General features: G+C 44.1%; 1 protein-coding gene across 2 annotated transcripts in view; it reads left to right on the top strand.

The window, feature by feature from the left end:
* GRIPAP1 (GRIP1 associated protein 1) overlaps nt 1–13914 on the top strand; it is a 555884-nt gene that overhangs the window by 174641 nt on the left and 367329 nt on the right. For both annotated transcript variants that reach the window (XM_078664658.1, XM_078664657.1), the window contains 2 exons: nt 307–441; nt 3630–3725. In XM_078664658.1, the coding sequence (XP_078520784.1) occupies nt 307–441; nt 3630–3725 (231 nt within the window). The remainder of the gene's footprint in view (nt 1–306; nt 442–3629; nt 3726–13914) is intronic.

Here is a 13914-nt window from a genome sequence, read left to right as displayed (position 1 = left end):
TATGAAGCGGCACAGAGCTCACGAATACTTTTGTAGGCAGAGGGAACGGGAATGTCTGGAAAAATCGTCTGGCCCTTTCTTCAACCCCTTTCATAGGGTGTTTTAGAAAACTACTGATGCCTCATGTCTGAGTTTTGATTGTCATTCAGTCATGTTGTTCCAGCACAAAGTTCTGTGTGTAAGACACACAAACATTTTATGTTGTTTGCAGTAATTCACAGTATCATCTGGCTAGATTTTTTCTGTTGTGAGTTTCTCTTAGGTGATTTTGATTATAATTACTTATGTCTTGTCACTGGTCTTTAGATCCAGACGTCGAAGACGCAGGAGATGAATCTTCTACGAGAGCAGGGCATGTCGCTGACGGCAGAGCTGCAGCAGCGGCAAGCTGACAATGAGGCCCTGATGGCTCAGCGTGACGATTTGAACACACAGCTACAGGTATCTGATGGTTTACCAGTGCCAGCATTCCTGGCACTGTCATGTGTTTATACCTGCACACACTTGCAGCCGCTAATTTATTTTTACATTATTATAATTTTCCTAGATTCTTGTGCCTAGAATATTGCCTGATTCAAGCCATAACCCACTTAAGTCCTCGCTTCTTAGAAGATTATTCTAAACATCTAAATCTCTTCTATACTCGAGAACTAGGGTACTTGGTACATAACTTTTTCTTCTCATCATGAGCTATTTCAGTTTTAATTGTCAATGATGACCACTCTCACCCCTCTGAAAGCCATGTTTTTCAAAGCTTTGCACCCAAGAGAAATGTAAATCACTACTTTCTAGAGGCCTTGTACATTTTACAGTCTGCTAAACTCCTCACTTCTCTTCTAACTTACCTTAAGGTTTCAAAGTGTTAGGAACAGCACCATTTTGTGATGGCCACTCCTTGTGGCAGTGTTACACGCATGTTGATAATCTGTAGTTATATTCATTGTAAGACTTTATGCTACTAGGCAGGTCTCTGGGACAGACTTTACAGCACTAGAGATATTCTTAAATACTTCATTCGAAGCTGGAAAGCCTCCAATAAAAGGATATCATGTGATGTTGTAACTAACATGGGCCTGTCATCAGGTGTGAAATGTTGGGTGATATGAAGCTGCCAGTGACGGCCAATTGCATGAAATACTAAGACCTGTGACAGCTGAATTTTCCCATGAAACACTGAGTGGTATCCCAGAGAAAAGGGCCCAGAGTTGGAAAGCCTGTGATCAAAAGGCACACAACTGACATGATTTCTGGGTGGTATCACTAGAATATTGCCTTTAATTTAAGAATATGTGCTCCTCAGGGCAGTCCCTCTCTGTATTTGTCTGTTTTTAGCACTTGAGACTCAAACCCGAGATTTATGAACCGGTTCATCAAGCGCATCGTCAACATCACGTATTGAGTGTGCAGTGTTGAAATGGGGCTGAAGGCCGCAGTACTTAAACCACTGAGGCCATGCGTTTTCTGAGTTGGCCTCTGTTGATGCTCAGAGTAGGGTGGGAATAACTGACCTCCAGAGGCCTCTCTCTCTCTGTGTGGACATGTGCTGGTGCACTGCATAGGGCCGGAATACCTCAGCCCTGATATTTAGTGCTTTGAGTTGTTGAGTGGGGTTTGCTGCTTCAGTTACAGCTCTGGGCTGGACTAGTTATGTCCTTAATGGTTGCCAGTTTCAGAACCAGCTTGTCAAGGAGCTCCAAACGAGGCTGTGGTGAAATACCGGGACCACTGAAGACTGACTACGCTTTGCTGTTATTTGAGATTATCGAATTGAGCTACAGTCTCATCAAAAGTACATGTCCTCCAAATACTTAGAACAACATGAAGTGCATGCACTGTCACATTAAGGGCCCGATGTAGGTAGCCAAATACCAGTCGGTAACGGCCGAATTCGGCCGTTACCGACCGGTAAATGCAATTTGAGATGTAGGGCCCTGTATTTTACAGAATCGGTAAATTTACCGATTCTGTAAAATACCGAGTCGGTATTTTTACCGATTCGGTAAAATTGATATGTAGGTGGGACTCTTCTGAGTCCCACAAGCATTAAAAAATCGGTATTTTACCATCAAATCCTATTTGATGGTAAAATACCGATTCCGGTGTGCATGCACATGTGTGCATGCACACCTGTGCCATATGACAGGCAGACCTGCCCTTAGGGCATGTATGCCTGCCACATGGCACCCGAACCCGTTTTGGGGGTGCTAGAGGGTGTCAAAGTGACACCCCCTGCACCCTTGTGAAATTCGGTATTTACCGATTCGGTAATTACCGAATCGGTAATGCCCATTCATTCCTATGGGCTTCAAAGCCCATAGGAATGAATGGGCATTACCGGTCGGTATTTACCGAATCCGTAAATACCAAATTTTACCGATTCGGTAAATGCACATCTGTATTTACCTACATCTCGGTACTTCTATTTTACCACTTCTTAAATACCGAATCGGTATTTAAGAGGTGGTAAAATAAAATTACCTACATCTGGCCCTAAATATCTAGAGAACCTCCAAAGTAGCCTCAAAGTTTCTTTAAAAATAGCAAAACTGATCTCCTGCTGGTGCAAGAGAAATTGCTGATGATCACTATTAGTGTGCCCTTCCCTTGGTGACCTATTTTCCACCATGGCTTGATTGCAAATTTGCCTTGAAAAAAAGATACATTGCCTTGGAGAAAACACAAATGTTGTCTCTAGGCTCCAATGATCTTCTGCTGCGTGGCCTGGAAAGAGCCATGAAGGATGTTGCATTGTACTGTATCTGTCTTTAGCCTCCCTGCCTCCCAGTGGCTTCATCCATCCTGCCCCTTTGAGGAACAATTCCCTCTCCTCTGAGACGCAGAAGGCCTGGCCACTCGCAGAACCTCCAAGGGGAACAGGGCATCCATAACACTTTTCCCGCTAGGCCAATTTCCAAAACTCACAGAGGCAGATAGATGAAGTTTACAAACTCGCTTTTAGATGTTTCATTTACAAGTTAACTATTAATGGATGTGTATGCGCGTTTATATATATTTGAAGTAAAGTGCTAATATGGGCCTGGAGGCCTTGCGTTGGAGCTCTTGGCATACAAAACAAAGACCCCCGTTGTAGCACTGTACATATGTTACTGTCCAACTCTTTTTAAAGTTGTGTTAGCCTTTCAAAAGCTCAAAGTAGCTTCTAACTCATTGCATCAAGATGACGCACTCTTTCTTGGAGGGTTTCAAGGAGAACTACTTCTGCTGCACATGTCAGGGTTGTGCTTCATGCGGCGCCCACCGGTGTTAACAATGTGTCTGACTGCAGTGGAGGAACTAACTGTCCTTGTAGCTGAAACATAAGGTGTTGAAAAAAAATATACACCAACCCAGAGCCTCTGATGGGTACAGATAGGCAACAGTTCTGGGGGTGGAGTAATGGGCAGGGCCAATATAAGTGGGTTTGGAGGGTAAATTTGTGTGACTATCAACCATTTTGATGAAGAATATATTGATATTAACTGTACAGACTGCTCAAATTTGTGACAAATTGACCTGCCTGGCTGCTGACAGTGGAGGACCCCTTTCCTTCAAGCCCCCTTGGGGTCCCTCTGGTGTGTTTGGCCACTGTGCTGCTCATTTTCTTTAACTTCTGTCTTCTCTTTCTGCAGGAGTCGCTTCGAGCCAACACTCGTCTGTCAGAGCAGCTGCAGGAGCTCGGGCAGGAGAAGGAGCGGCTGCTGCAGGATTTGGAGGAGGCTAGAAAGGTACCGTCGTTTACCACTGGTCCCCCAGGCCCACACATTGGTGCATGCACTCCAATTCAGTACCCAGGTTTTACTCCCTTTTAGGTACTTGACTAGCCTGTAGTAGCGAGGTTGAGTATTAATGGTTTCTGGGGCAGTTAGTATGGTTTGGAAACTCAGATACAGTAAGACACAGTAAAGAGCACAGACATGGGCTTACCTTGGTGCCACAAGATCGCAGCTCTCGAGCTGGCGGGAATCTTCAGGAAGTTACCATACTTCACCTGAAGCTGAGGAGCTGCGACAAAACTTTCCTGTGTGAGACTGTACCATGCCTGAATGCAGAGATAGAGGCCATGTATGTCACTAACCACCCTCTAAGTGCCAAACAGGTGTTTCCAAGGACTTGCATTTGTGGAATATAATCTCTCCCAGTGCCTGTCAAGGATTATGGCCTCTCAGAGAATGATAATCCGGAGGCGGATACCCTATTTCCCAATTTTAATCCTGATGTTGGCTTCTATCTGGACTTGCAAAATGTGACTAGCCTGGACACTTCTCCTGAAAGGCTACAGGCCTTTCCCGTCTATCCATATCTCCGAGGCAGTTTCCTCATTTATGATGATAGTACATAAAGCAGGTGAACCTTGGAATTGGCATTGCCGTCTGCAGGGCAAAGTCTAACATTTTGTGTGAGATCTTGCAACTGACCTCATCAGTGGCGGAACCCATGTTTCCATTCTGCGGCTCACTTGAACCCTGTCATTCTTGTAGTGATGAACTCTTTTTTAGGGCCAGCAGTTTGTAGACAGATTGCCAGGCGCTATAGGCCTTCTCGGGGGGACCCCTCATTTTTTGTTGTCTCACTCATCACTGCAAAGTCTGGTTGTACTAATGCCCTCCGTGAAGTACATACCGAATGCCTTCTGTACAGCACCTCGCGATAGAGACAAAGAAGGTTGAATCTATTGGCAGTAAAGTCTTTGCTTCTGATGTAGTGGACATGGATCCACATGGTTGGGCCCGTGGATATTTGCTTGCGAGCCCTTTAGAAATTAGGGTGTGAGCCGATGGGATTTGAGTCCACGTACAGGTGTGTGAACCCATAGAGACCCACCTGGGAACATGTGTCTGCAACCGTGGACCATCCCACGTGTGAGTCCATGGAAACCCGGCAGCAAGTTCTGGGATATCTGCAGTAGGTTACTGAGAACTCTCATCCAAGATCCCTTGCAAACAAAATGTTTGAGACATTAAAAGATAGCATGCACAACCACAGCACTCCGCAGTGCTTTGAGTTTGTGAAAAACGGCAGTGATAGACCTTGTGAACATGTATTTGTGCACACATGCGTACATCAGTGTGCAAATGTGCAAACGTGCGTGCTTGAAACATGAATACTTTAGTGTGATGCGCCTAGAAAAGTATGTGTGGTCAGGTTTTGCATCACTCTGCTTTTCTTGAATTTGTCTCGGACTAACATAAAAACTCAACAAACCTCTCTGCTAATGCACCTTGCACCTAACTTACAGCACTCCCTGCTATTCCAGTACTGAAGGAGGAGACATCACGCTCCGTGAGGGCTCGGTCGATTCATGTAATGACTGATGGACAGAATCGAAAAGGAAGACTCGCATGGGGAGCCTATTTTAGTTACTTCATGTACCTCTAAGCTGGTAGGAGGCTTATTGAGGTTTTTTAGAATGGTGTGTCCAACCTAGGTGCTGTGGCGAAAAGTCTGGCCCTGAAGAATCTGCCCCAAAAACAAAAGGTAGTGAAATATGTTGGCATTCAGTAACGGTATGCACAAGTAGCATCCTACTTGGCTTTTACTCTTGACTTGGTTCACTTGGTAAAGAATAAAATTGTTGCGAGTTTGAGTGAATCTTGTCAATTTTAATCACTTATTGCCACAACGTGGAGTGTGATTTGTTGTCACTTCACTGTATGCACTTCTATACACTTTCATTTTCTTCTTTGGACACTTTTTCTTTGGGAAAAATGACCGCCAATGATGAGAAAAATGGGCTTATCTGGTGAGTACCTGCCAGTTACCCTGTTGGTGGTGCGCCCGTGAGGGGTCATTTTGCCTATTCACATTTTTTTCACAACAGTCGTGTGTATGGGACTGTAAGAAAGAGGATTCTGACGAGCACATGTTGTGTGAGTCCCGTGTATCTTTAAAACTGTCAACAATGTTTAAAAAGGGTTTTTATGTAATATAAATGAAATTTGTCACAAACTTATGTTGAGTGAGGGTTATGTAGAAGACTACAAATGTTCACGTAGACTACAAATCAAAAGATAATAGAAGACAGTTTATGTAGTCTGAGGAACCTGGTCATTGTTGGTTGATAACTTAAAAACTCAACAAACCGCTCTGCTAATGCACCTTGCACCTAACTTGCAGCACTCCCTGCTGTTCCAGTAGTGATACTCTTATAGCGTTGCCTGTTCACGTGACCTATAGCATCCACTGCAAGTCCTTTTTTAAAAACCCAAACCTAGCACTACCACCACCATCCCTCTACCCAGTTCTGTAACTGTTCCTGCATTTCCAGCACTGTACATGCACCCAGCTATGCCAGTGTGCCTACATCCTGACTTGCAGTACCCCCTTTTTTCTGGCAGTGAGATTAACAGATAGCTCTGCTCATAGATCGCATTCTCGCCCAGTAGGCCATGCTGTTATTTCATCTATGAAACTTGCACTGTGCTTTGTGAGACAATACATTGACTATTGCTTTTAAACAAGCAGTTGCCATGTTTATTGTTACAAGGATGATGATTGGCATTTATATGTGGTTGTGTATAAGTAGATTTCTAGCTGCAGAGTTTATGTAAATGTATTTATCTCTATTCTTCCGCATTGGATCTTTATATATTTTCACATGTTTGAATATTTCCTGTCGCCGTGCTAGGATCCCGCGGTGACCAATGTTCAATACCAGTGTAGCTGTGCAAAACACCATTGGAAAAGCCATAGACCACCTTTCACTTCCATATATGAACCGAGCTCGGGCCAATCAGAAGGCTAGGCTCCCATCTCTGCTCCCCAAACAGGCTCCAGCTGCCATACGTGTTACTGAACATCACCATGAACAGAACTCTCAAGCTCTGCTCCACTTACTTCCGGAAAGACATTCTGAATCTTTTCAGAAGAGCAGTTTCTGCATTGATATCACTCATTACGTATCAACAGTGGCAGAGAGAACATCAAAAGAATCTCTTCCTAAGAGATGTGACAGATGTGAAAGGAAGATATACAAGATTGACAGGTATTCCCCTTGTATAACTTCAGAGGAGTTCTAAAATTGACAAAGTATAACTCACCTGACAATGTGCATACATTTCTCCTACACCAAGTGAAAACCGGTTCTGCTGTGTTAGATGCTGTGCAAAGGAGGTCTACATTGTCGTCTAGTTCCTACAAATATTGGGGTACGTTGGGGCTCGTGTCCACCTACACCGTGCACATATCCACCGGATGAAGTGTCACAGTGGGATTCCAGGGCCATAGTCTTAGTGCTGGCTGACAGTTCTATCAAAATTGCCACTGCATCAGCATTTTGGTATAGGCATGACTGCCAATTACAGTTTGAGGTGCAGCTGTTCATCAAATAGTTGTCAGAGGAAGACAAGTGTCAATCTAAGGCCGCACTAAAGTAAAAAAAGAGGAGATGGCATCCTCCGCCTCGTGGATGCTGCATTGGATTCATCGACAGTGGGTTTTAAACGGATGGACGGTGCTGCTCTTACGAAGCAATGCAGGTGTTTGAAAAGCCCTTCAAGCCCCTATCATAGACGTGCCATGTGATGGTAACTTTGTCTTTGACAAGAAGGTGGTTGATAACGCTTCAAATCATCAAAACAAATGCGGACAGTGGAAAGTTGTAGGGTGCGTTGTAGAGAGTCATACTCTGTCTCCAGCAAATGTTATCAAATATTTTATCATTTTAACAGCTTTTGTCAAGCAAGGCTATCTGGTTCTCAACAAGATTACTATCAGCAGCGTTGACAACTTAGAGGCCACTTTAGTAGGTTGAACCAGAGTGAAGCAAGAGGACACTGAACCTTATTTCTTCAGACTTTCCCCCACTTAGTTGACCCTACCTGCCAGGGGAAGGGTGCAGTTTTTCTAAGAAGCATGACAGGAATTTCCACCTGACAAATGGGTACTTGACATAGTAAAGATGGAACAATTTTCAGAATTTCTGCAGATCATCCACTGTAAAAAGAGGTCCAAAACATTCTTCTAGAGGAATAGGGAGGGATGAAAATTATTTTCCAAAGGAGCTATAGATTTTGTACCACAAGGTCAGAGACAGCAGTGATTTTATTTTAGATTGTTTTTATAGTCAGAAAGTCTGTAGGTCGGCGTCCAACTTTAGATTGTGAAGATTAAAGAAATCCCTGAAAACACGGAGAAGTAAGCATCCTCTCAGCCACAGGATAGAACCTGAGCGTTAAGGCAGCTGGCCTTCATTTTCAGTTCTAAGTGCTCCCATTTGGCCTGAAAACCACACCAAGAATATTAACCAAGTGTAGGTCCCCAGTAGTCTTATGCCTACAATGCTGGACTTTGAGGATTGGCTGACCAAGGCTCCCTCTTATCTTCATGCCCGCAACGCTGTTCAAAGGACAGCGTCACTCCATGCTGCACTGGGCCTCGCAGTAAATATAAAGAAATCCGCTCTGTTCCTATTGAACAATTTGATTTTCCTCCAAGCAGAAATAGTCATGCGTAGGGTGAAGGGGTTTCAATCAAAGGAGAGGTGTCAAACACAAACAAATTGCTTCTTGAGCCCAAACACAAGACATAGTGAATGTGCGAAAATTACAGATGTTATGGGGCTGCACAGCATCAGGATTTCTGTGGATTCCTCAATGCTGTCTACAGAGGAGACCAGCTCTAGAGGACCTAAGTGCACAGGGATGCCGGAAGGAGGAGATTGGAACGATAAAATCAACATTTAAAAAATGAAAGATTCACTAAGTTGGTGGACAGAGAAGGGTGGCTCAGGGGTTAGAGGCAGCAGACCCGGAAGCTGAGATCGGTCCTGGACCAGGGTTCAATTCCCCGCCTCCGAGGGTCTTGGGCTAAAAATTCCATTGACTCGATAATTCTCGCCCCGGTGCCTCCTCGACTCACGGGTTCACACTCTGCGACTCTGGGCAATAGCTTGCTTAATCTCCACAACGGCCCCTCGCGGCGGGATGCCTGACTTTCACTTTGTGGATACCCTGCTATCTCACAGGGGAATACCAGGAAGGGTTCCCTAAGCAAGCGCCGGGAAACCCACTGCGGGTAGCTGTGCGCTATATAAGCTCAACTACATTTACATTTACATTTGTCCACCAACTCACTGAATCTTTCATTATTTTTCATATATTAGCTGGCCAGTTACTGATTCATTCAGATCAAGAGTGTTCTCGACAAAAGATATCTCTTCCTTGAAAAGGAGGCTCATTTTAATGACAGGGCCTGTAAGACGAAGATGGTGTCTATTGAAATCCAGACTTCACATCTATTAGAGCCCAGGGCAGTGAGGTTAGCTCTTAAAACCTATCTCTTCTTACAAAGAAATTCTTGGGTGTTAATACGAATGGACAACACCGCATGATGTACCACATATGAAAATGGGGAGGTTGGGGGGATGATTCCTATTTATTCTGGAAGCCCAGAAACTCTGGTTGTAGGTCTTAGGAAAACAATGAAGATCCGTATTCAGAATGTGCGCCAGTGTTGGGGACTGTCTGTGCAGATGATCTCCGACGTCAGAAACGCATGAATGGCAACTGGAAAATGGGAAGCGTATATACTGCTTTCTTCCAAATCCCTCAGTGGCCAGAGTTCTCTGCAAAGTTAGATTAAAATCATGCAAAGTAATGCTAAAAGCTCCAGCGTGACCAAGGCAACACTGCTTCTCAGAACTTTGGAAAATTCCTGTCAAGACTTTGTTGCCGTTCAAGACAACCCTTCCTTTGTCACAGCTCAATGCTCAGAGTTTCGATCGCAGCCTTCACTCCTTACAACCCAAAGCTAGGAACTTCAGGCATTAGAATGTGGTGTATCGTATATTCTAAATGAAAATTGTAAGATATTAGAGCTTGAGCAACTTCTACTCTTAAATGGAAAAGGTTTTGCAGCCAGGCTCTACCTTTCCAAGAATATAGATCCAGTAAGCATGCCTCTTCACCAATCTTTGTTATCTTCTGCACCTAAGATATTTAAGACTGTGTTATTCTTTGGTCAGAGTATGTTTGGCAGCTGTCTCATCCTATTTGAGAAGACCAGACCTGTGTTCTCTATTCTCATCAAGGTGAGTTAAAAAATTCATTAAACTTCTGTTTAGATCTTTCCTGCCCATGACTAGAATTTTACCTTCATGGGAATTGAATACAGTTCTGGAGGCATTGATAAAACCTCTGTATGAGCGTACCTACAAATCCACAGACCAGTTGGTGGGATACATGCTCTCTAGAAGAGAACTATATTTACATTTTTACAAAGATAAAGTAGTTCTCGAAACTAACCCTGGTTTCATACTCAAGGTACCATCCTCATATAAATCAACAGTTGTGGTAACAGCTTTTTTCCCAAATCCTATAACTGTGGCTGAGAGGTCACTACATTCCCAAGAACTCAATATATGCTTGAAATGTTATCATCAGTGGACTGAAAATTTTCATAAGACTGAAAAACCTCCTTGTGACCTTTAGTTATGTAAAAAGAGGAAGTCCATTACAAAAGAAGGACTTGAAAATGGTTTGTTTTGTGCATTATACCAGCTCAGCTAGCACATAAGACAGTGAGCAGACCTATCGGTGGCATAGTCCAAGCTTGTTTTACAAGAGGAAGGTGGGTAGGGTGCCGCTGTTTGCTTCGGCACATATGCGGATGACACGCAGACCATAATTTCTATCTCCAATGATTTGCAACTGGTTGCCCAAAAGTTCAATCAATGTATGTCCAGCATTATATGCTGTATGAAGGACAACTCCCTTAAAATCAATAGGGACAAAACCGAGGTTCTGGTCTTTGGCCCTCAGACCCCCATTTGGTCTGCTGCCTGCTGGCCTACAGACTGCGGTTCTCTTCCTGTTCCGGCCAAAATGGCTAAAAATATTGGGGTCTTCTTTGACGAGAGCCTGTCTTTTGATGCCCAGGTGAACCGAACTGTTGTACCTGCCTTTACATTCTTAATATTTTGAAGAAAGTCTTGCCGTATATCCCTTCGGAGCTACATTGGCCCACCATCATGGCACTAGTCACCTCCCGGTTAGACTACTACAATGCTCTGTATCTTAATATCGGCACAGGTTCCATAAACAAGCTCCAGGTAGTGCAAAACGCGGCGGCAAGGCTGGTCCCTTGCTCACTTGGCCACTGGATTCAAGATAGCCTGGCTGATGAGGATTATGCATCCGAAACCGGTCCCAGGATGCTTGTTTCCAGTCCAGGGAAGACATGGCTTGGCAGTTCGGGCTGGACTGTTCCCATGATGCACAGGGTCAGACTGATTTGCATATGGCCATGTCTGAACTGGGGTGGCTGAGTGAGCTAAAGAATGATGATGGATTAAACCCAGATCAGTTGACTGGGGGAGATTGTTTGATTTGCTCAAACGCTCCGTCCATCATCCCCTTTTGTATCGCTTTGGTCCTTAACATCTCCAAACACCAGTCTGCCAGGGAAGGAATCTGTGCCTTGCACTAGCTTCCCATCAGGAAGCGCATCTCCTTCAAGGCTCTTAACTTGGTGTTAAAAGCTTACCATAGCAAAGGCTCACCACACCTTAAAACCATGTTTCAGTGGTACACTCCTGGGAGAGCCTTGAAATCCTCCACTCACAAGAAACTTGTCTCTCCCATTTTTCGTAGGTCCAGATGGGGTGGACGCTCATTTTCTGTGGCGGCCGCTAAACTTTGGAATTCTCTGCCCCCTTCTATCACCACGGTTGACTTGCTTCCGGTCTCCAGGAAACTTTTGAAGACCTGGCTCTTTGCCTCTTAACTGGTTGTTGCTAGTCTCTCGTCTGCTTGCCTAGCGCCTTGACATCTTTTGGTTTAGTGCACTCTATAAGTATCATCCTATCCTATCCTATATGTGATGTCATGAGTTGGAAGTCAACACATGTATTTGCCAAACATTACTGGACTGAGATGAAGCCAAAAGTAGAAACAGCAGTGAGACTGGTGGTATCATGTAAATAATTTGTTTGTAGAATATGGCCTTTATTCCCACTTTCCCAGAAGTTTGGTCATAATTTGTACTGCATATGAAGTCTACTTTCAAGTATGTGAATCTATGAAAGCTCCAATGCTGAAGAACAATACAAACATACCTGTAACACCAGTTCTTCAGCATTGGTATCTTTCCTAGATTCACAAGCCACTTTCCTTTCTCTGCTTCTGCTTAATAAGACTCCGCTATCCATTTCCACAGTTAACACGTTTAGAAACATCTGGCAATTTGGGGTTCTATCAGGTCTCATGTGGAGGTGGATAGGTTATATACATGTATGGCGTTTCCATTGTTGTTGTGCACAAGGACACTGTTATTGAACATTGGTTACCCAGGATTCCCAGCTTGATGACGGAGACTGTTTAAGCGTGTGAATCAATGAAAGATACATTTGTTGACGGTCTGAAGTTAAAGTACGTAACGTTTTTCTTTTGCCATATGAAGTACTTAAAGGTACTTTAGGAATATGGAATATCAAAAAAGGGAGTGAAGAGGTGGTGCGACACGGCACCGCGGTGGGCTAATCCTCCTCTTATGAAAGCATGAATAATCAACAGAGACCACCTGAAACAAATATTCAGTACATATTCCGATGGTGTTGGAATATACTCAGTGTGTTAAAATACCCCTCACACACCAAAAGGGCCCTTGGTGTCATGCTTCATCATCGGGGTCTTCCCGCCCCCGCTGCGGGACGGGGCAGTGCTGCGACAAGCGGCTACGCCGGAGCACCTTTTTTTGTGAGTACTATGTGAGTGATGATGGAGTGAGTGTCAGTGGGGTCAGGAGTGATAAACAGTGAAATTAAAAGATACCTGGCCTGGTGTTTAGAAAAAATTATTTAATAGGCACTGGCTGGTATCGTTAAAAGGGGTGAGGCGGAGGGCAAGAACGGGTTACTAGTCTTGCTCTCCTGTGTGGGTCACACAGGAGAGCAAGACTAGTCGCAGCACTGCCCCGTCCCGCAGCGGGGGCGGGAAGGCCCCGATGATGAAGCATGACACCAAGGGCCCTTTTGGTGTGTGAGGGGTATTTTAACACACTGAGTATATTCCAACACCATCGGAATATGTACTGAATATTTGTTTCAGGTGGTCTCTGTTGATTATTCACACTTTAGGAATATGGCCACATGCATCATTGTAGGATTTTGCATTTCCTAAATTGCGAAAATTAGGGAATCGCAATTTAGGAATTGCAAAATCCTATGCATCAACAAATCCTAATTTTTTTAGGATTTTTTTTTTTTTTTTTTTATTTTAAAACCTTTATTGTGCAGAAAAAAGAACAAATACGGCCCCACAACCGTCAGGCTGGCCACGATACATTAATGCACAAGTGCAAGCAATACAGCTCCTCAGCGGTAGCGGATGATAGAACAACAAGCATTGAATGTTACATCGAATAGAATCATGGCGCCGAGGAGAAGGAGCATTTAAGGTTAAGTTTTAAGGTTTTTATTTTGTCTTTTTTGAACCAAATACAAAGCAATGAAAAATAAGAAATAAGGAGAGCTGAGTCCATACAATAGCAACACGACACTGGCAGGCGGCTGCACAACTGGAAGCAACAATGGAAATTAAGTCCTCGAGCAATATGGCGGTACAAAGTAAAACAACCAAAACATCAGCCATCAGTCGCACACCATATACAGCGCCGCCCCTCCCATCAACCCCTATCACGGACCCAGAAAAGAAACAGGTTAAGAAAGCGCAGAGAAATAGAAAAATAAGGCCCATAGAAACTAAACAATGTAAAATAAATCCCACCCCCCACCCTACATCAATGCGGAGGCTACGGCCTACCCCCCCCCCAGCAGAGTGTCTGTCGCCCATTAAAGAACCCGAAATTCAGACGAAGAAAGGAAAGAGAAGGGAAAAAGGAAGAAAAAGGAAAGAAAGACCCCTCACACTTGAGATATAGGGAGTAAGAAGGGATAAACTAATCCACTACTCCCAGAAA

Source organism: Lissotriton helveticus, chromosome 10, assembly GCF_964261635.1.
Source record: "Lissotriton helveticus chromosome 10, aLisHel1.1, whole genome shotgun sequence".
In the NCBI taxonomy this organism is placed as follows: domain Eukaryota; kingdom Metazoa; phylum Chordata; class Amphibia; order Caudata; family Salamandridae; genus Lissotriton; species Lissotriton helveticus.
Note: the sequence above shows the minus strand (reverse complement) of the source record. Positions and strands in the feature narration are given on the sequence as shown.